The sequence below is a fragment of the Hippoglossus stenolepis genome, chromosome 13 (genome assembly GCF_022539355.2).
Source record: "Hippoglossus stenolepis isolate QCI-W04-F060 chromosome 13, HSTE1.2, whole genome shotgun sequence".
Lineage (NCBI taxonomy): Eukaryota > Metazoa > Chordata > Actinopteri > Pleuronectiformes > Pleuronectidae > Hippoglossus > Hippoglossus stenolepis.
This window is the reverse complement of record NC_061495.1, coordinates 19,340,631-19,363,508: the sequence shown is the minus strand read 5'-3', so window position 1 is coordinate 19,363,508 and position 22,878 is coordinate 19,340,631. Positions and strand designations below refer to the sequence as shown.

The 22,878-nt window shown below is 41.7% G+C and overlaps 2 protein-coding genes across 2 annotated transcripts; one reads left to right on the top strand and one right to left on the bottom strand.

Annotated features, from left to right (window-relative positions):
* Positions 1-952: 952 nt before the first annotated feature.
* ccnyl1 (cyclin Y-like 1) lies at positions 953-11,879 on the top strand. Its single transcript, XM_035174533.2, has 10 exons — positions 953-1,900; positions 3,785-3,859; positions 4,331-4,374; positions 4,991-5,091; positions 5,436-5,471; positions 5,582-5,633; positions 5,978-6,097; positions 6,616-6,782; positions 9,697-9,859; positions 10,181-11,879. The coding sequence occupies exons 1-10, from the start codon at positions 1,738-1,740 to the stop codon at positions 10,295-10,297; spliced, it is 1,038 nt and encodes a 345-aa protein (XP_035030424.1). The 5' UTR covers positions 953-1,737; the 3' UTR covers positions 10,298-11,879.
* Positions 11,880-13,643: 1,764 nt separating this feature from the next.
* Positions 13,644-18,397, bottom strand: fzd5 (frizzled class receptor 5). Its single transcript, XM_035175666.2, has one exon. The coding sequence runs from the start codon at positions 17,694-17,696 to the stop codon at positions 15,924-15,926; it is 1,773 nt and encodes a 590-aa protein (XP_035031557.1). The 5' UTR covers positions 17,697-18,397; the 3' UTR covers positions 13,644-15,923.
* Between the last annotated feature and the right edge of the window lie 4,481 nt (positions 18,398-22,878).

Genomic DNA, 22,878 nt, shown 5'->3' with positions numbered 1-22,878 from the left:
AGAGTTCAATGATGTGTAGAGTGGAAAGAACTAAAATCTTATAGTTTAAATACATTTACTAAATAAAGGTACCTTAAAGTAAGAGCAAACTCGATTAGGTACATTCAAATTGTTCTTAAAGGTTCAGTGTGTAGTATTTAGTGACATCTAGTGGTGAAGTTGGCAGCTGAATCCCCCTCACCTCACCCTCCTCTTCCAAACATGAAAGAGAACCTGTGGCAGTCTTCAGTTGTCATAAAAACTCAAAAGGAGTCTAGTTTGTCCAGTCTGGGCTATTGTGAAAAACATGCCGGCCTCCGTAGAAAGGACCCGCTCATGATGTAAATACCAATGCTGCATTCCAGATAACTCGGAAGTCAGATATTCCGACTTGAAATGTCCGAGTTAAGACTTCCAAGCGGTCAGTGCACGGTGATGGCACGACGTCAAATGTATACAAACATGTCTGACCATGAGAAGCTACAGTATTTACGTCTCCATGAGCGCCGCCATTGTTGTGTGACGTCAGACAACTGCTTCTCCGTGCAGCATACACATTTAAATATAAAGGGCTCAAGCTCGGGTAAAGAAAACAACAATTCGTACAATTTAGACGATTAAACACCAGTGAAAACATCACTAGGATTATTTTATATTCAATAGATTCCTTTTAGCTAAATCTTACACATTGAACCTTTAAGTCAAACAAACTCATCAGTTTATCCCTAATCTCATGAATGAAGGGGGGGTGCTTTGATTGACAGGTAGAGGGGGCAATAGGAAGCCGGTTTCAATTTTCATTGTGAAAAAAGGGTGTGGATGAGTGACGATATAAAAATAGCAGCGTTGTAAATATATTCCGCTGGTTTAAATCGTCTCTGACAGACGGCTCCTTCAGCCAATGACCGGCTTTGAAATACCCCAGTTTCATTTCTCCAGCCAATGGGGTTGAATTTGCATCCCTGCGTGGGCGGGACTTAGCGGTATCCAGTGGTCAGCTCCGGGCAACAGATGGCGGCGGCGGCGCGGAGGACATCCAGGAGGAGCCCGGAGCAGCGAACAGAGCCGGCGGCCTGATGAAGAACCAGAAGAAGCTTCACTCATCCGGAACTCTTTGAGGATTTCGGACCCACATTCCTGGATCTGCCTCTTTGCTTTTTCACCCCGGTTCCCCAGTGGAGGCCGCAGAAGCCTCGGGATAGATTTAGCGACACACCGGGGCCGTGTGCGAGACGGCGGCTGTGGATTTGTTTGGAAAGTGTCATAAAATGAATTATTTTGGATTTTTCTGGTTTTGAAGTAGCGACGTGTTTATTCTTGACAGTCGATTGTGTTTACGAGGACGGCAGAAGTGGACTTAATGTGGAGTAGAAGAAAGTTAACTAGTTAGCTAGCTTCAATGCTAGTTAGCTCCCTAGCAGCGAAACTCTTGCATGTCGAATGAATGAATGAACGAATTGGCGACCGCCTGCATTAAACTAGCCTCTGCTTCTTGTTCTTACACGAACTTATCTTGTATATCGACGGAAAAGACGACACAAACAGGGAGAGCTACAGCCCTCACACCCTCAAATGGACAGGAATGCGATTCCCTGGAGTTGGACAGCGGCGATTTAGCTCCCAGAGATAGCGCAGCGCTAATACTGACCGGAGCCTGGTAATGCCTCTGAGGCTGGGGCAAGCTCGCTTTAGCTAGCTACACAGATTTGCACTACTTGGACTTGGCCGCAGCACAGAGAAGCCCACGCCCGGTTTGGAATGGGGAACACGGTGTCATGCTGCGTCTCTCCCGAGTCGAGCCCCAAGCTCCCGTCGAGACAACCGGCGGAGCGTCTGGAGGAGCTGCAGTCCAGCACCGAGGCGAGCGATGACAACACGGTGCCCTACCTGCAGCACATAAGCGACCGAGAGGTCCCCGATGGTAGGTGACGAGTGCACCGCTTCATTTGTGTTTGTTCTGTTTGTCTGTGGGACGGTGGTGATCCTTCATCCAGTCACTGGGAGAAGAGGGACCACGATATGAACAAGGATCTTCATGGGACTCCCAAACACGCACATCACTAATAAGAGGAATCCACACCACATGTGCAAACACACACCCTCATACTACTGTCACACAAAACTTCATTATAGTGGCCAAAGATTATATCACGATAATAATCAGTCTGTATCCATAATCATCAGGATGCATGTCACATTATCTAATAAGCTTGAAGACTGATTTTTGCTCCTGAGTGAAGTATGTGGTCTTAAACTCTTCTTCATGAGCAGAGAATGACAAATACTTGATAAACTGCAATACATTTTACAAAGTAAGTGCATGAGGCAGATCAGTTGTGTTTTTACCTCCTCACTGTGTCCCACAATGCATGAGCAATACATTGATGGTTGACATTGTCTTACTGCCCAGCCCTTTAACAACACACAACTATTTTCATATTCAGTCTTTCACAGCTGAACGGACAATGCACACACACACTCGTAGAAAACTCTCTCCAGCTTTTGCCAAGTTGCGAGGCTTGTTCACTTTCATCCCACTGTCAGCAGAGCACTGAGGATGGTGAGGACATTCTTGGCATTCTGTAGCTGAGCACTATCATATTGATCACACTGGCTTCATATTACCCAGTCAGACATTAACAATGGCAACACACCACTCATCGTCTTGGCGCCACATTAACCATTCAGCCATTAGCAATAAAAACAATTCTTGCCGGTTCTTTCTAACCAACCTCAGTTTGTATTATCATTGCTCATCAGGGAGTGAAATCGTGGAGAAGTAGAGAGGGAAAGAGAAACTTCCTTAACCAAAACAAACAAACTGCATTTGAAAAGTGCTACTTGTTGACATGATATCTAAATTTCACCATGCCTACTATTAAAGAGTGCAAACATAAGGACCATTCATGTCTGTTCTTTTTCCAACCTCACGTTTATTTTCAGATGGAGGAGACATCAAGTACAATAGGAAAGAGATTTTTAACCAGATCAGACAGTTTCTTCTTACGAACTTATGTACCTAATCAAAAATAGCATTTTTCGCTTCAACTTCAACTTGATACCACCGTGCCCACTATTAGACTACAAGTTTACATTTCATGCTGTGATCCAGGGCCCCAATGTCCTCTCAGCCCCCATGGTGCCACTCCTCATTGACCCCCAAGCATGCTGTGCTCATTCCATTCATGTTGTTGTGGACTCTACAGTGTATGAGACCAGCTGTCGGTGGGGCGATGGTCAAAATAAGTCCAGCAGTCCTTTCTTCATTCCTCATGTCTCCTCTTGCTGTCCTCATGTCACAAATGCTGCCATCACCTAATCCCCTGTCTTTTATGTAATGTGCCGTCTGCACGGATTTGGATGAGAAACAATTCTCTAAGTCAAGGCTGGTGGATAATCCAGTGTTCTGTTTGTGTTACAGATAGAACTGCAGGGTCAAGCAATGCAATCAGTAAATTGACTTGATATCCCCAAGTAGTTGTCTTATAGATACCATTCTATTGTGCCCTCTGCAAGTAAAACCTTTTCAATTGCTGTTTGTTGAGTAGTTTTACCAGCCAGTTTTTTAAACACATTTGACACAGGGAAAACTGCATTGTTTACTCCTACTTCTGACTTTTACAGCGATATGGTCTGTCCTCTTAGTGGCATGTCTGATCTGTGTCTGCCTATAACTTCCTCATCTTTCCATGGGCCGTATCAGGTCACAGAACTGAGAGGGAAGCTGCTCACTCCAAGTCCCACATGAGGTACCTTTGTTGACATATTGTCAGTATAACGCACTGAAATAAACTTTGTTTTATAGAGTTGGCATTGGAGTCGAACCCTTCAGACCACGCCAGAGCGAGCACCATCTTCCTTAGCAAGTCTCAGACAGACGGTGAGCAATCTGAACATGACACTGTCTCAGCAGTGATTCACATGAACTGTCTTCCTTAAGAATAAGTGTGTTGGCAAGAAGAGCAAATGCACACATCTACAACACATGATGTATAATATTATAGTACTGCGTGTTTTGATATTTGTGCAATTCTATTATTTTTAATCCGTGGCTCTGTTTTGTTGTTGTTACTAATGCAGGCTGTAGTGTTATAATGGTCATGACTTGCTTCACTGTGGAGCTTGATGAAGTTGGGAGTGTATCACACACCCATTGAAGCCACAAGCATCTCTAACAGTCAAGTCAATAATTGAACAGGTCCTTTTTCCTCAGACTGTTATAAAAGTCTTTATTTAACTGCAAGCAATCACCAAAACAAATCAACTGTAATAACGTGCTTCATCCGGACTTCTTTATAAGTAACCAGTTGTATAAAAACGAATCTCACTGAACATTTCTCTTCCTTTACAGTACGAGACAAGAGGAAAAGCAACCACATAAATCATATCAGTCATGTAAGTGTCAAAATCTTAATGTTGATCATAAATCAGATTGTTGATGATTATATCTATATTATCTCAAATGACCAGAAAGTGAGTTTACGCTGTAGATTAGCCAATTCAGGTTCATGACAGCAGTAAGTTTTATGAATGAATCGATACATATTGGATATTTTTTGCCTGTGTTTCAAGTTTCAGAATAAACTTCCATAGATCATATTAACGTCGTTCATATGGTTCAAATTGATTAAACAATTGTAAAACTCAGCAATAATCTTATCAACATCAAAACTGAAAACTAAATGGGTTTTTTTCTGTCTTTTTACCAAAGGAATAACAAAAACTTAGTATCATACATGACAAGTGGAAGCATAGTTGCTGCGCAAAGATGGTTATTGCATTCAATGTTCTTGGTTTCTTTTTATGGGTTTATCTGTGTATACTCACACATGCCACATCTGCTATATTTAATTCTCAAATATCTCTTCTGTTTAAAATTGTATTGCTTTTTGCAGGCATATCTTCAGATATGCATGCAGCTATTCAGACACCTGAAACCAGTCCTAAGAAATGCACCCATTGAAATAATTCCTGTCCCAAGTTGTTGATTGTGCAATATCAATGTCTCCAGGTATCTCCTGGTCTATTGTCAAAGAAATACAGCTCCTGCTCCACAATCTTCATTGACGACAGCACCGTCAGCCAGCCAAACCTTAAAAGCACAATCAAATGGTGAGAGAATTTCATACACACACACACATACGCATAACGCTGTTGTCCAAAAGTCACTAAGTTCACATGAGAAAATCCTGTTGCATCACAGTGTGGTAATCCTAAAGTATTACTTAGTGGATGCGTGACTAAAACAGATGTTCTTATGCCTAATTTAGGAAATTATTATAGAGAATCTGGATAATCACATTTCATCAGGATTATCTCGGAGTGGTTTCCTTGCTGAATGTGTGCAAGTTGTGTTACACCATAAGCTTGTACACACACAAGTACGATATAGTCCCTCTGAGCTGGTTTTTATTGAAGCTATAAAACATTTTCCTCTTTTTACTCCCTGTCTCCAGTGTCACATTAGCAATATACTACCACGTCAAAAACAGGTGATTTCACATCTTTAATATCATTTTTGTTACATAATATGTGTCAATTTATGTTGCTAAAACTGTTATGCGTTACAATTGTGTTAACAGATGCATTGTTTGTCGTTCAGGGACTCACACAGGTCACTGGACATCTTTGATGAGAAGTTGCACCCCTTATCAGTGAGTATGTTGAAGAAGTTACCACAAACACACACACGTTTGCTGCTCATCATTAGAGCAGAAAGTCATTCCCTCCAGTCGTCTTGATTCACCAAGTCATTTGTCTGTTACTTTGCTGATCCTTCCAACCAGAATCAGTAAGTCTAAGAAAAACTCAAGATGCTGTTGCAGTTTACTTCCTTGTTGACTTTTAACCTTCACACCTAGTAAACCATCTGACGCCACAATCAGAGATATGATGGCATGACGACTGGATGAATCTCCATAACAACCATGAGGCTTTTAGACTCCTTCGATCCTACTTTCTTCCCTCAGACGTGTCTGTGTTTTACCATTCTTTACAGAGAGAACCAGTGCCAGACGACTACGCCCATGTAGACCCCGAACACAAACTGATCTACCGCTTTGTCCGAACGCTCTTCAGTGCTGCACAGCTCACAGCAGAATGTGCCATCGTCACTCTGGTAAGTGGTCGTAAATGAGCTTAAAAGCAGTTTATTGGTACAAAGGAGAGGCACCTTTTAACAATGTTCTTGTCTGAAATGTATTGGATATTAATGCAACCCTGAAATTTAGTAAGATATTATGGGAATTTATTAAAGTGCACAGCAATGGTTCGAACACATGTATGCATGTGATGTTGGATTTACCGGTCAGCAGAGGGCAGTAAAGTCCCAAAAAACGGATACATGACAGATGAGTGTCTGTTTGATGATTAGATATCATTGTCTATTTCAGAGTGACATGGCCAAAATATTATCTGTTTTTGGATACTGCTTAATATTGATAATTATCTGTATATATATTTAATGTGGAAGGTATCACATTCAGTGTGTTTGTTATACCGCAAGGATACAACACCATGTAAAGTTCAATCGCTAAATACTGTTAAAAGGTGAGGCTGCAATACTGTTAAATTTATGTGTTTCTAATAAAGACGTGTTGTGTGTTTGGCATTTTTTCAATGTTCCTCTTCCACAAGGTGTACTTGGAGCGGCTGCTGACCTACGCTGAGCTGGATATCTGCCCCGCCAACTGGAAGCGAATCATCCTGGGAGCCATCTTGTTGGCCTCCAAAGTCTGGGATGACCAGGCTGTGTGGAATGTCGACTACTGCCAGATCCTTAAAGACATCACTGTGGAGGACATGTGAGTTGTTGTTTTGAGTTTGGGTTGTAGCTGGTTGTTACAAGATTAGTTTTAAACTAGCATCAGTGAGCAGGAGAGAATTTCTTCCCGCAGATTGTCACACAACGCAGGGTTCTGACTTCATTGTTCCAGAAGAAGAGATCCCCCTTTTTTTCCAGGAACATAAATATAAATTCAGCAGGTTTTTATAAAGATCAGTTTTATGTGTGAGTGATTAGAAAACATCAGAGGAGCAGAATTTCCTGTTGATCTGCGCGGATTAATGCACCTCAGTGCAGAGGTGCTGCTAAGGGGGGCCAGACGGGAGCACCTTGATGCAGTAAAGGCTGTAATCAAAGTTTGTAAACTGAATCAATGTCAAATCAGTGTGGAGAGAACTGACCACTATCATAGACTTACTGCTGTAGTCAGATTTTTTTATTGAAAACATTATTTTGTAAATTACAGCACACTTGTCATAACAGTAACAGTCTATAATACTTTTGAAGCACTTTCTAAATAAAGAGAGTTCATATTTGTGTGACTGATTATTTGATGAAAAAGCAGCCATGTGCAGTGATATAGAAAACTGAGGATGTGATACATTGAAATGCATCATTTGAATCGTGAGGCAAGTGAAGATGCACAACTCAACCTAAAAGATGTGCTGGTTCTGTGGCATGGACGCTGTTTTGGTTAGAATCATGTCAAACAGTATGGCGTCTACGAATGAGAGCCAGTCGAGTGCTCAAAAAAAATAAAAACTTTTGCTTTGGACACACCACATGGTAAAGAATCAAAAAGATGTATGGAAGAAACATCTCCCGCAGCGACTTGTATCAAAACTCGGAACATACAGAAACCTTCACATGTTCCACCTTTACTGGGAACATGTTGGGATCCACCAGTGAGAGGATGTGGTTAGGAACATCATTGAGACTCCTTCACTGACACCACAACCCAGATCCCTTTTGTAGTGATTGGATAGACATGGCTAAGCTTTGTATTTTGTTGGGCTTGTTGGCCGCTGTGACTTTTTGGTTTTCAGATCTCCAGTTATTTTAGGTGTATATAAATAAATGGATTCCTAACAAATAAAACAGAGCTCTGAGACGGCATATTCGTCCCAAATAGAAGAAACATAACAACAAAGATGCACTTGAAGCAGACAGAGAAAGAGAAGTGCTGGAACAGATGGAAGCTGCAGCATCTTTTCTGTCACTTGGTATATAATCCTGTGAAGAGGCCAGGGGCTGCACTTGGAGCAGCCAGGCTTTATTTCCTACAATTGCTCTTCGTGTGTGTGTGTGTGTGTGTGTGTGTGTGTGTGTGTGTGTGTGTGTGTGTGTGTGTGTGTGTGTGTGTGTGTGTGTGTGTGTGTGTGTGTGTGTGTGTGTAAAAGAGGTTGGAAGTGCCTCCTTGTTGTTTTGTGATTTGGAAAGGTGCGTGCACTGCCTGCATGTGTGTGTTCTCTGTCCGAGAGCCCCCATCTCTCTCTCTCTCTCTCTCTCTCTCTCTCTCTCTCTCTGACTCTCTCTTTCCTCTCATACCGCATCATGTCTGACCTACACTCTCTCTCTCTCCGCTCTGTTTGCATCGCTGCCATTGAAGTGTCTTTGTGAGGCGTGCTCGGGTCTGGATGAAGGGAGGGATGGGAGGAAGAGTAGAGAGAGAGACAGAGAGAGAAATGGAGGGGAGGGTCTCAAGTGCTCTCACTCCTTGTACATAATGGCCCAGGCTCTCGCCCACTCCATTAGTTGCCCTGGGAGACCAGACATCACACACACACTCACGCTCGCTCACACACACACCACCTTTGCTGACCAACAAAGCATCCCGGATGCTGTCTCCTTGGCGACCACCTCCCTCAGCTCTTCTCATTGCTGTGATGATGATGAGGAGGAGAATGTCGGAGCTTGTAGTCAGGAAAAGACGAGCTGTGATACTCCAGCAGGATGTTTGCAGAGACATGTCTGATTACCTGCGAGTTTCAATGTGTGTGCGAGAACTTAGTCAAATAAATGACATAGAAGTTTGTAAGGAGATACGTTTTGTGTTCCAGTTTTAGAGTACGACCATTTCTTCACTAAAATCGTATCTTTTCTGCTGCTCAGATCAACAAGGACCAAACCACTAAAGAAAAATATAATGAAAAAAAAATATACAAATAGTTGTCTTCTATTCAAAAGCTGTCCTCAGTTCCCATCTGTATTCTGGCTGATCAAAATCCAAACACAAATCCACGTCCCCCTTTTTTCCACCTCCTCTGACATGATGCCGTTTTGATCTATTAAGATTCAACAGGATCTCATGAGATTTTAAATGTAATTTATTTTGTGATCATCACTTGTGATCGTAGTTTTGAGTATTGATCTTATTAACAGTGGCTTTTCTTCAAAAGAATGGCTGCAGAACATTTCTATGATTTGTTAATAGAGTCATCATAACTCATGATTTAAACTTCAACTAAAAAGTAATTTTACAATATATTAGGCATCCGTGTTTCAGTTAGAAGTGGTTTGCATGCTTTTGGATCTTGCTTGATCAATACACTGTCTCTGAGATCAGGACTTTCACATCCATTCATGCATTAATACATTTCTAGGTTTCTAATTTTCATTTTCACTGCCTTGTTGGAGATATGCGCTCGTAGTGCCACTCTAGTTGCAATTGTGTTCATTCTCATCATCACAAGATTATTCATTCCCAAATTTGTAAAATTTGAACGTATGTATTACTGTAGTTATTGTGTATATTTTTGTTGAATGTTTACCTAATCCATCATGTATCTGTTCACACTGTCCTCAGGTCTCTTACATATTTATATTTGGCGTCTTCTGTCCTCTGTTGTACTTTCAGCTTCAGAGTTAAGAGTGATCAGAACCTCTTTGCTCTTTGTCTTTGTCTGTATTAACCCTCCGTTGTCTTTTCCCAGGAATGAGATGGAGCGTCACTTCCTGGAGCTTCTCCAGTTCAATATCAATGTGCCAGCCAGTGTCTATGCCAAGTACTACTTTGATCTGCGGCAGCTGGCTGATGACAACAACCTCAACTTCCCTCTGGAGCCTCTCAACAACCAGCGTGCCCAGAAACTAGAGGTGAGCTGCTCTCCTCAGACCTCGACCAGTAACTTCTGGTCTTTGAGGTTGTCTAACTATGATTTATTTGTAATATTTAACTTTCTGCACTTTTATTGTGTTCTGCCTCTGACCTCAGGCTACATCCACACTACTATGTTTTATTTTTGAAATCCGTCACTGTTGTTGCATTTATGTCTGCCCTTGAGGCTTGACACACGAGTCTTTGAGTGCCTAAAAGGGAGAACTTGATTACCAGCAGTGAATGCAAAGTTAAAAAATGTTCTTACATATTCAAGGAGAACTTACCGATTACCTTGTTTTGTGTGTTTTTCTGCCCAGGCCATTTCAAGACTATGTGAGGACAAGTACAAAGACCTGAGCCGAGCAGTGATAAGACGATCCTTCAGCGCTGACAACCTGATAGGTATACAACGCTCCAACGCTGTGCTGTCATAGGCCACACTGCTGCCATCTGCCCTCTCCCAAAGCCTAGCTAACCCACAGTACCCCCCCCAAACATGGCTGCCTCACGGGGTTGACGCAGCCACACCAGGCAGTATTCAGGCTTACCATGCTACAGTGTGACCTGACTCAACAGAAATTTACATCACAGCTGTAGAGCTGCATGATTGTGAAACCTAAAACTATTGTTTTTACAATTTTTTTCTTTATTTATTTCTCAACTGGCCCTTAATTCCCTGATGACGTGTATTAGAACTGGCTCTGGTGCAGTCGATCACTAAGGAGTAGTCTTGGGAATTGTCATTAAGATTTAATTCTTGCAAAAATATTTCAACATAGCCTTGAAGATTAGATTGGTGTTAGACGATATTTTTTATGATTCTCCAAATCCCATTAAAATAAAACCACTGTTGTGCAAGTCAGTCTAAAAACGTTCTGACTCTTAACTATCTGTAGCAGTTAAGACAGTTGGTTTGTTCTGTTATTGGACAACAAAGACATGAGATAGCACACGGTTATTTTGAGGTCAGTTTATTCCTGGTTTTTTTTGTGGGATTTGTGGACGAGAAAAGAAACCATACAACATCACCAAAATAAATATTTGAATAGGCACAACAAATTCAAAATACTAGGGCTGGGCGATACGGGCAAAAATAGTATCTAGATTATCTAGAAAACATTTAGATATAAATAATTATCACAATATTTATTACATTATTATTTTCTGTAAAGTGAGACAGATTTTTGATCATGAGTGGAGGTTGTGGTTTTAAACTCTTCTTTATGAGCAGAGAATTATAAACACTTGATAAATCTGAGGTAGAACATTAAAATAAAATTAAGTAGTATACCTCCTTGCATAAGCAATATATTGGACTTTGGTTATATTTCTATTCATACTAATTGTATTATGATGATTATTGTAGTTATATCGCCCAGCCCTAAAAATGTTCCTTCTTGTAAATTAGAAATCAAACCAAAAGAAATTGAGAGTGTAAATCAAACGTGTTTACTGTTGATACCAGTGGTGTTGCATCCTGTCTGAGTAAATTATCTACCTATTTGGATTTAGCATAGAGCATGTCTCAAATGAGAAGTATTAAAGTATAAATATTCTACAGCAGCTGTCTGAAGTCAGCACAACTTCAGTCGACGGTCGTGTGTGTGTGTGTCAGGTGCCAATCTGGGATCAGCTTCACTTTGGAGATAAACTCTACATGTGGTCAAACTGGACACATTTTACAGATTCTGAATCAGTTCTACTACAGACTGGCTCCATGTAGCAGCTTAAACATAATGTAGGTTGGGTCCACACTGTCCAGGCTCAGTATTGTGCCCCTCAAATCCTGCCTCCCCCTCAGGGAGGCGCTCTACAGATCACCAAGCCCCGTGCTTGTCCCAGACCCTGACCAGAGCTTATGAACGAACTACATAGATGAGGGGGAAAAGAGACTGATGGACACCCCCCTCCTTTTTGCTTACTATGTAGGCCACTAGCTGTGAAATTTGTCTTGTTTTTAATTGAAAAGAAAAACATTTGCAGATGGAGTATTTTAAATAAACACTAATCATGTAACAAAGATGTGTTGTGTTAATTGCAAACTGTTGTGTTTTGTGTGTATGATCGGTGTGTGTGTTAGTGTTCGACTTGCCGTGCTGTCGTAGCACAAAGCTGATTTATTTGTACAACCAGTGTACGACGCGTCCCAGCTGCAGCAGCCTCACCTGGAACAAAGAGCGCTGACACCCTAAGGTCAAAAATGATGGTTGGTGAGAAAATAAAGGGCACTCTGAGTCAAACCTTCACCAAGTCCAGCAGTCGCCTTAAATTAAATCAAGCTGCACCAAATATCACACAAAGATATCAGTCCCCTAAATGTGACCGATTTCCCAATGTTAAAGAAAGTCCTTACTACTATTAATACCTTTGTGAATGAATGCATTGGATTCTGGTCTATGAGGCGACAATCAGAGCGGTTTTAAGATGGAGGACGATGGTACGAGCCGGCGACTTCTAGTGTGATCTCACCTCGTGACAGAACAGACATCACATTCAGTTTGTCTGCATGAAGCAGGTCAGACGACATGTTTCAATGGGCTTACATTTTTTAAATGAGAATGTTAAAGAAGGATCTTATTTTTTTTTTACAGAGGTGGCTAAATGATTTCAATACAGATAAGTTGTCATATTAAAACCATTAAGCAAACCTAACAGTTTTAATATGTGGAGAATACAAGGTGAATTCAATGTTTCCATGGATATTAAACTCTTGAGTCAAGTTACGTTTCACAAATACAATTTTTAAAAATATATATATACACTCACCAGCCACTTTAAGAGGCACACCTGTTCAATTGCTTGTTAACACAAATAGCTAATCAGCCAATCAGATGGCAGCAAGTCAATGCATTTAGGCATCTAGACGTGGTGAAGACGACTTGCTGAAGTTCAAACCAAGCATCAGAATGGGGAAGAAAGGGGATTTAAGTGACTTTGAACGTGGCATGGTTGTTGGTGCCGGACTGGCTCGTCTGAGTATTTAAAAAACTGCTGATCTACTGTGATTTTCACGCACAACCATCTCTAGGGTTTACAGAGAATGGTCTGAAAAAGAGAAAATATCCAGTGAGCGGCAGTTGTGTGGACGAAAATGCCTTGTTGATGTCAGAGGAGAATGGGCAGAGTGGTTTGAGATGATAGAAAGGCAACAGTAACTCAAATAACCACTCGTTACAACCAAGGTATGCAGAAAACCATCTCTGAACGCACAACACGTCGAACCTTGAAGCAGATGGGCTGCAGCAGCAGAAGACCTCACCGGGTCCCACTCCTGTCAGCTAAGAACAGGAAACTGAGGCTACAATTTGCACAGGCTCACCAAAATTGGACAATAGAAGATTGGAAAAACGTTGCCTGGTCTGATGAGTCTCGATTTCAGCTGCGACATTCAGATGGTAGGGTCAGAATTTGGCGTAAACAACATGAAAGCATGGATCCATCCTGCCTTGTATCCATCCTGTCTTGTATCAACGGTTCAGGTGGTGTAATGGTGTGGGGGATATTTTCTTGGCACACTTTGGGCCCCTTAGTACCAATTGAACATCGTTTAAACGCCACGCCTTGTTGAATCTATGCTACGAAGAATTAAGGCAAAAGGGGGTCCAACCCGGTACTAGCAAGGTGTACCTAATAAAGTGGCCAGTGAGTGTATATATATACATGTGTTCTACTGTTTTCTTCTAATCGCTTTTAAGCATAAATTAAAATAGAGGTTGACCAACTGCTGCACACATCTTTATTCTTGCACACCTGAGGGAAAAACTGCTCTCTGCCCTTAGGTAAAAACAAAACTCATTTTATTTGGCACATACAGACACACACACGTTTATGAGACATAAACTAGAGATCGACTCACTTTTAATTCCACAATATGAATCAAAATCTACAACATTTTAAAATCTTTTAAAGAGTTTATCTCGGTGTGAAAAACAGATTTACACTTCAACAAACAAACCTAAATGTCAGTTTTTACCGACATTTATCATCATACATCATCACTCATAATCGCATTCACTCAAATCAGACTAATAAATTAGACATTTTCTAACACGTGGACACAGTAGTTAACACAACTGGCCAACAACACTGACGTCACAACACATCACCGCAGGAGGAAGGAGGCAGGAAACAAACTGATGATTAAATAAACTTTAAAAACACCTAAGTTTAATTAGTTATTTTTTAGTTATTTTATCAATAAATTCTGTTTTGTAATGTGACTGTTTACAGTGATCTCTGTGGGACAGCTTCACTTTCTGTAGTTTCTTCCAGTTGCAGGTTGATTTGTTTCAGTTCATTTGTACACTCACAAAACGTGACCTCTGACCTCTGAGAGTAGACGTGAGGCTCCTTCACATTATACGACAGCATACAGCTTTGTTGGAAACTGATAAGAGCTTTGCTGGCTTGTAAAAGTCTCCAGAAATGAACATGATTTATGTTGTAATACTGTCAGTTGAGATATATTAGAAACCATCCTTTAAAACGTCCTCTGATGACTGATGATTATTTGTCAACGTAAGTGCTTCTTTATGCTCTAATTCGTAAGAAAATAAGGACATATTCAGTGTGAACTCATATTTTAGGATATTGCAGTTAGATTTCTCTTCCATAAACTCTAAGTGATTATCATTTTTGATTTGTGAATTACCAGACAACGTATTTCAGCACAGTTTCCAACCAAATACAGAATCATTTAAACTGGTTTTAAGTCAAATTATCCTGATTAGAAATAAGGTGGAAATATTGTTTAAGTCTCATCAGTATTATATAATGACATATATGTAACAGAGAGAATGTGAATATTTATTATTACCTAATTAATTTGCTTAATTTCTTTGGTCTATAATATTTTAGAAAACAATGACACTTTTCCAAATCCCAAATTGATGTTTCCAAATTGCTTTTTCAGAACAAAAAAATATAAGAATTATTGTACAATGTTTTGAAACTAAAGCAAAATCTAACTGAAACTTATATAGAAATAACTTTTATAATTGGTCGATTATCGAACCCGTCTGTGGTTAAGTTATCTATTAGTTGAGTTATTGTGTCAAAAATCGATCAACGTGTGAATTTTTCGTCTGTTCAGAGTCTGTGACATGAAATCATTAGAAAAACAGAGCAACGGTTCTCAAGATGAGGTCCAGGGACCTCGAGGAGGACGCTGAGGACACCAGAGAATCCACAGCAGAAATTATTTTAAAAATGTTGATTATGTCTAAGAAAATTAATCCAATTGTGGATTTTGTTGTCTCCACTATTTTTATATTTCATACTTGAGGATCTCTGGTCTCATGTAATTCTAGTGAGGTCCATGTTTGAGTCCCTGGTGTGATCAGTTCCTCTGTCAACCAGCAGGTGGGGCTAAAGGCCAAGGGCCGTTTCACCCTGTTCGTTTACATGTCATTGACTAAACTAATTCACTCTTCAGAAACTGGAGTCGTCCATAAGTGACTCTAAAATCTGAGAAAAAACTTTTCAGTTTGTAATAGTACAAAAACACTCGACGTCAAACTCAAACACTGATATGTACAAATTTATACACACTTCAAATCAGATGAGATTCGTTTCCCTGGTGTCTCACTCTTGACTTGTGGCAGTGACATTGGTTGTTTACTAACTAATCATCACACTATACAACTAATTTTCTCATTTTTTTACATCAAATTTATACAATATTTACATAAATAAATATGTTTTTCTCTCTCAGTGCTCAGGATAAACAAACAGGAAGAAGAACGTTTGATCCCATCGAGGATCCTTGTGTCTCTGACTGAACAATTAAATGACGTTTTCCAGCTCTTTAAAGCAATTCAATTGTTTGATTCAGTTTTTTCAAATACATTTATATTTTTTCAAGTTACATTTTCTATGATTCAGGTTATTTGTTTATTTTTTCCGTTTTTTAATTTGAGCTGATAATCAGAGTCACAGTCCTGCAGATGTTTGTCCACATCTCGTTCTGGAGTGTTTGGATTGTGTGTTTCTAAGTGTCCACACAGGAAACTGTTCAGTGTGTATATGAACATAACAATAATAATAATAAGTCCAGTCAGTTCATATATGAGAGGGAGCAGCTTTGTGATAGATCCCTGATGTCAGCCCAGTTCCAGTGTGTCCAGTTAAAGCAGTACTGGCCTCACTGTACATGGAGGGTGGAGCCGTGGCCTTCTGCAGCCAGCAGGGGCAGCATCGAGCCACAAACCTCCTCCAGGACTCCAGGGTTTTTCCTGACCAAATCCACACTCCTGAGGTGATGCCCACCACCAAGCACATGAAGTACTTGAGCATGAAGACGGCGTAGTCCGGACCAAGGCCCGAGCGCTGGCGCTCAGTCAGGCAGGAGCAGGCCAAGGCTCGCTCCCAGCCGGGCCTGTAGTGCTGCTCGTAGACCAGGCAGGCCACCACGATGGTGGCTGGGACGGTGTAGAGCACCGTGAAGAGCCCAATGCGGATCATCAGCCGCTCCAGTTTGTCCGTCTTGGTGCCACCTTGCTTGATGATGCTTCTGATGCGGAAGAGAGAAACAAAACCTGCGAGCAAGAACAGAGAACCAGTGAAGAGGTAAACCACCAGAGGAGCAAGTACGAATCCCCTGAGGTTCTCCAGACTCTGGTTCCCCACGTAGCAGATCCCAGCCACAGGGTCCCCATCCACAGAGCTGAGGGCCAGGACCACGATGGTCTTGACGCTGGGGATGAGCCAAGCGGCGAGGTGGAAGTACTGAGAGTATCCAGCAATGGCCTCGCTGCCCCACTTCATCCCTGCAGCCAGGAACCAGGTGAAGGACAACACCACCCACCAGATGGAACTGGCCATGCCGAAGAAGTACACCAACAAGAAGACCAGGGTGCAGAGAGCCGGGCCTGTGGTGTCGTAGAGGATGTGCAGCTGGTCTCCACCACCAGCACCACTGCTGGCACCACAGGCCACCCGCTCATGACCTGCCACCAGGCGGATGATATAACCCAAGGAGACGAAGAGGTAGCAGGCAGCCAGGAAGATGATGGGCCTCTCTGGGTACTTGAAGCGCTCCATGTCAATGAGGAAGGTGGCCACAGTGGTCAAGGTGGAGACGAAGCACAGCACCGACCAGAGGCCCACCCAGAAGCTGGTGAAGGCCCGTTCATCAGCTGAGAAGTAGTGCTGGTGGCAGGGCTGGGCACAGTTGGGCAGGGGCCCGGTCTGCACCCGGCCGTACAGGGCGTGGGACTCCCTCTTGATGGGGACCAGGGGGTCTCTGCAGCGGCACTCCCTGTCACACTTAGGGGGGCTCGGGGGTCTGGTCCGGCCTTTAGGGGTGGGTTTGGGGAACGGGGGAGCCAGTGTGGTGGTCTCGCTGCTGTTCTGGTCCATGCACAGGGTCTCGTCCCCCAGCTGAGGCAGCCGCTCGCAGCTCATCCGCTCGGGCCACTCGAAGCCGTACTGGCTCATGAGCGGGGAGCAGCCGCGCTTGGCCCGCTCGCACACGGAGCGGCAGGGCGGCAGCGGCTTGCGGTAGTCCGGCAGACAGATGGGGGTGTACATGCTGCACAGGAAGAAGAGCAGGTCCGGGGAGCAGTGGATGCGCACCAGGGGCCAGAACTGGTGCACCTCCAGGCCCACCTCCTCCTGGGTGTCGTGGTTGAACTGGTTGGGCATGTAGGTCAGGTTGTAGACGATGCCCTTGCACATGGGCACCGTGATGGGCTCGCACACCAGGTCCTTGGAGGCTGCGGAGGTGAGACCCGCACCACGGAGGAGCAGCAGGAGAGAAAACACGAGGGGCCGCGGGAGCACCGGGCTGCGTGGCGCGCACCTCCCCATGAGTGCCATGGGGGAAAACAACATTCTATTAAACTATGAATCTAAACTAATTGAGAGGATAAAAGTAATAAAAGTGAAGGAAAAGTTGGATTTAACTCATGATTTCATCTCTGAAGCCTGAAAGAAATCTTCGCCCTCATGCGTCTCTATGATTTAAACAAGTTCCGCGTCTGTGGGTCAATCCACTGTGTCCCTGCAGCTCCACCACCGAGCTGTCAGTCATTCACCAGAGCTGCAGCAATCATTGTGGAGAAAGTTCATCTCCGCTGGTCACGATCCAATCACTTTAACAGCCCTGGAACCTTTTCACCGGGACTGTTTGTCCCCTGCGGCTCCTCCACGCAAGAAAAAGTCGCATCGTGAGACTTAAAACAAGTGAAAATGAGTCCAGGAAAGTTTGAGAAACTAAAAGTCACAATTCAAATCTTCAAGGAGGTAAATAAAAGTCCACGAACTAAAAGTCTCCAGTCAGTCCGTCTGGAACCTGGTGCGTAAAAACGCAGCTGGACGCGTCCTCTCCGGGTTTATTCCCTCAGGAACATGGAAACAGGCTGAAAACACGTTTGATTTTTCTTCTTCATAAAGTTACACATGTGTTTTCTCTGCTGCTACGACAACCCGATGATAATCCACAGTTTCCTTCAGGGGGAGAAAGAATCGGAAGCTCCCGGTGTTTGACAGAGCTGCAGCTTCTCGGAGCCTCAGGACGAAATAAAGTCTGAGTGAAGCTGCAGATTCCCATCACACTGAGGGAGGCGTTCACAGGCGGTGGGAAATATTACAACTCCAACATGAGTAAGTGTGAGGATGAAAATCAGGATTAATATTACAGGCCCCCATTTGATGGAAGAGGGGGATTTAAAATTAAACAAACTGACGGTTTTTCCATTAAAATTACAATATGATTCAAAAAGATTCAATGCAACTTTATTAATCCTGAAGGCAATTTAGACCAAAAACACAAGATACAGACGTGCGACTTACAAACATCCACTAAAACAATAACACAATAAAACACCATATAGTAATAATAAACTTTATTCATTCAGCACCTTTTAAAACAGTTACAAGGTTTTTTTCCAAGTTAAAAATGAAAAACTGAAGTAAAAACAATAAGAAACTATTTAAGAAGTACAAAGATAAACAAGATTAAAATAGATGTAAGATCAAAAAGCATTATTTTGACAGTTACCCAATTATTAAGCTTTTATTAATTGTTAACATTTGTTTCTGTTTATTTTCAGCAAATCAACCTCATGGAACCAAATGATTTAACTCAGAGTTTCCAAATTATCAATCAGAATTTTCTCCAACTCAGCCTGTCAACAACAATAACATGTGTGGACATAATATATGATCAGTAATACACCAATACAATTATGTATCATTTGAATTTAGCACACACTTTTTGTTGTGAAATATCAGAATTTCTATTTTAGTTTAATCTTTTCGATTTTTTCTTTAAAAAATGTACTTAATTCCTTCATCATCAGATTACACATGATACATTTTCAATATCTTAATGTAATCTTAAAAAACTCTTCACACTAATCTGGATTTGTTAGTCATGAATATATTTTGGTGAAAATGTAAATTTTCTGATTATCTTTCCTCAGTGAATCTGCTTATGATTTCAGAGAACGATCGTCACCAACTGCCCGTGAACGCATCACTGAGTTGTATTTATGACTTCCTGCATCAGGAGGTTGGAGTTTACCAGATGAGCTTGAAGGTATTAGATGATGGATCAGGTCTCTCCACCCACTCACACACACACACACACACACGCACGCACACCAATTTAAACTTGATCACAGTGTCAATATCTACAGTAATAACATATTTGCTCATACTCGCATGTTTTATTTCATACCTACATGATTTATTCTTAATTTCATGGATTTTCTTTGATGCTCACTCGTTTCTTCTTCACTACCAACATGTCTCATATAAACATTTTACATTATCTGTTGGTCAGTTCTGTTTTCTTTCTGTTTTCCTTCTAAACTCAAATCGCACGTGTCTTTCCGATGAGAACCAGCTAATATTTCATGTCCGGTCATGACACATGTTCAGGAGCAGGTATAAAGGAACATTAATATATGATTTACACACACACACACACACACACACACACACACACAAACACACACTGTAATCTCAGTTTAACACCTGCACTAAGTGTGTTTGTGGTTGGTTGTGTTTACACTGAAGGTGAATCCAGGACAGATCATTATTAACAGTAAATGATGCTCTGATACATTTAATGCAACATATAAAACACTGTGCATATAAGATGTGTGCAGAAAACGTTATTAGAGTTTACAAAGACATCGTCAGCGAGCACATTTCATATAATGACGCCTGAGTTGATGCAAGGAAAAACAATTATATTTAAAATATGTATTTATGATGTCTGAACACAAGCAGGGGCTCAAGAACTATGGTAAAAAAAAGTAACAAAATACAGTCTGAAGTGTGAATAGTTTTATTTATTTCAATCAGGACACATTTAATCAAACACAGAATGTAAACAAGAGGACAAACATGATCAGACTTTTCATATCAACCTTCAATATTTCAGTGTTCAGAGCAACAGACACATTTTATCCATTAATAAAAATAAAAGTATTGTTGTTCAATATCCAGTCAACTTCAATTTCCAACATGCACCAGTGTGTGTGGAGACAAAGTGAATAGAAGCAGAGGGGGAAGTTTGAGGTAACTTCGGAAAACAACAAAATCAAAATCACTGAAAAGCTCTGGTGATCTTAGGACTCTGCTTTTTCTCTTTCTGCACACATGGAGTCATTTCCAACATCGGACAAAGGTCACAATGCTCACTGAGGGACAAAGGTCTCATAGGGTGTGTGTGGTTGTGTGTGTCTGTGTGTGTGGTAGAAGTGCAGGTGTGTGTGTGTGTGTGTGTGTTCCTGTTCTTATATCTTAGTGATAACCATTTTAAGCATAGACCCTAAAGAGTGTGGACATTTTGGCCGGTCCTCACTTCTTCAAAGGGCTGTTGGAGGGTTAAGACTTGGTTTTAGGGTTAGGGTTAGAATTAGGTTTGGATGGTTAGGGTAAGGGGCTAGAGAATGCATTATGCCAGTGAGAGTCCTCAATGAGATAGAAGTAGAAACGTGTGTGTGGGTGGTAGTAGGGAAGGTGTGTGTGTGTGTGTGTGTGGGTGGTAGTAGGGAAGGTGTGTGTGTGTGTGTGTGTGTGGGTGGTAGTAGGGAAGGTGTGTGTGTGTGCTCAACATATCAGCTAAGACAAGTCTCTCGTGGTCTGATTCACCTCCATTCAGGTGACTTTGATAAATGAAAGCAAACAGTGAAGAGTTCATGTGTAAAGCCTGGCTGGCATCAATGTCCTAAGTCCACATACACACAAACACACATAAATATATGTAATTACTTACAGTGATTTTCCCATGCAGGTGCCCGGCCTGTTTGACTTGGACTTGAGCAAGAACGCAAGGAGACGTGACCTGAATCACAGGCTGATGAGGCAACTACGGGCACACACACACACACACACACACACACACACACACACACACACACACACACACACACACACACACACACACACACACACACACACACTCAAATCTGCACTTCTGTGTTCACTGATTGACACACTGACTTACTCGGTCTGTTACCTTAACCATTGCACGTTAACCTTAGCTCCAACACTTTGGTTTTGTCGAATGGCCATTTGAAAAAGACCTGAACACAAAAGTCTATTAAAGTCTTCACAGAGAGGAACAGCAGCTTTTTAATGTATAGGTCAGAAATGATGATGTTTGGAAACACAAAACAAAATGCACAGGACACAAATCCTCCACCTGCAGCAACAATGATCCTGAACAACCTTGTTCACTGTAAATCATAGGTTTGGGTTTTTGTTTCCCCAGCATGCATTGCTGTTTTAGACATTTCTCTGTTTTACCCTCTGGATTCCATCCACTCAGATTGCAGTGAGGAGGCTGAACTACACAACAACACCGTAGCTCTGACAACAAAAGCAGGAGTGATGTTTGCTCACGATGACGAATCACCTCAGTCAAACAAGCTCCGAGTCGCCACATGCTGCTTTTCGTGAACGAGGCAGAGTGGGCGGGTGAAAGAAAACAACCATAAGAGTAATTTGTAAGAAACAAAACAGTTCTGTAGTAAAGTTACATCATGGGTTAGTAAATAACCTGAAGGTGAGTTCACACTGGACACAAAGCTTACCTGAGTGAATCGAGTCAATAGACACAGATTTGTTTTAACACGTTTCATCTCTGCATCTTCAGTCTAAAAAAAAATCCAGTGGTGACGTGTAACCTACGTGTAACATATGTGTAACAAACGTGTACTCAGGAACTAAACTGAAGAACCATTTATCAACCTTTCCCATTATATGTTACTTAATACTTCACAAACGTTCCGGAGCCCTGATGCTGAGGCTGCATCCGTATTAATACGTAGATCACAAACCTCCACCGAGGCCCAACAGTCCATTTAACTTCAACCAAACTGCACTAAACTGCTCACACTCATAGATACTGTCCCCTCAATGGGCCTGATTTTCTCCATCAAGTTCCATGAATTATTTCCCAGGAAAAGGTGGAAAATCAAAAAATGCACCTGATGCAGATCTGCACCAAAATTGTATTTGTCCTTTTCTGGAGGATACACCAAATCCGTTCACTAGATTTCAATAAAATCTATTCTGCAGGCTTTTGCATAATCCTGCTGACAAACATCAATAAAACGTAACCTCCTAAGTGGAGGTAATAAAACTACATGTAGAGAGACTTTACAGAACATACATCTGAAACAAAATGAAAATGACTGACTTTCTTTAAAGATGCAGAAAATTACAGGGAGTTTGGTTGGCAACTCATCTGACTTTGTTCTTTAGGTTGTTGGGATTTTTCTGGAAAGAATCTGGATTTATGATTTTAGTATTTAAAAGTATTTAAAACTCCCCCCCCCCAAAATGTTATACTGTTTTCTTTTTTTTTCGGTGAAACCAAGTTGTTTAATGCTTTATGACATTTGATGGAAAAACACATTTTAATGGTTATTTGAGTAGAAAAACAGTGGTTGTACCCTTTAACACTGACAAAAGCACAGAGATAATCTGCTCTGCTCAGACCTGCTGAAAGCTCCGACACGGCCAAACGAGCCCCTGAACAACCAGGTCACTGGGA

Excerpts from the sequence above, each read along its gene's own strand:
- ccnyl1 (XM_035174533.2), top strand. The coding sequence starts at position 1,738 with ATGGGGAACACGGTGTCATGCTGCGTCTCTCCCGAGTCGAGCCCCAAG. Across the intron at positions 3,860-4,330 it reads TAGCAAGTCTCAGACAGACG|TACGAGACAAGAGGAAAAGC; the intron begins GTGAGCAATCTG and ends CTTCCTTTACAG. Across the intron at positions 5,634-5,977 it reads AGAAGTTGCACCCCTTATCA|AGAGAACCAGTGCCAGACGA; the intron begins GTGAGTATGTTG and ends CATTCTTTACAG.
- fzd5 (XM_035175666.2), bottom strand. The coding sequence starts at position 17,696 with ATGTTGTTTTCCCCCATGGCACTCATGGGGAGGTGCGCGCCACGCAGC.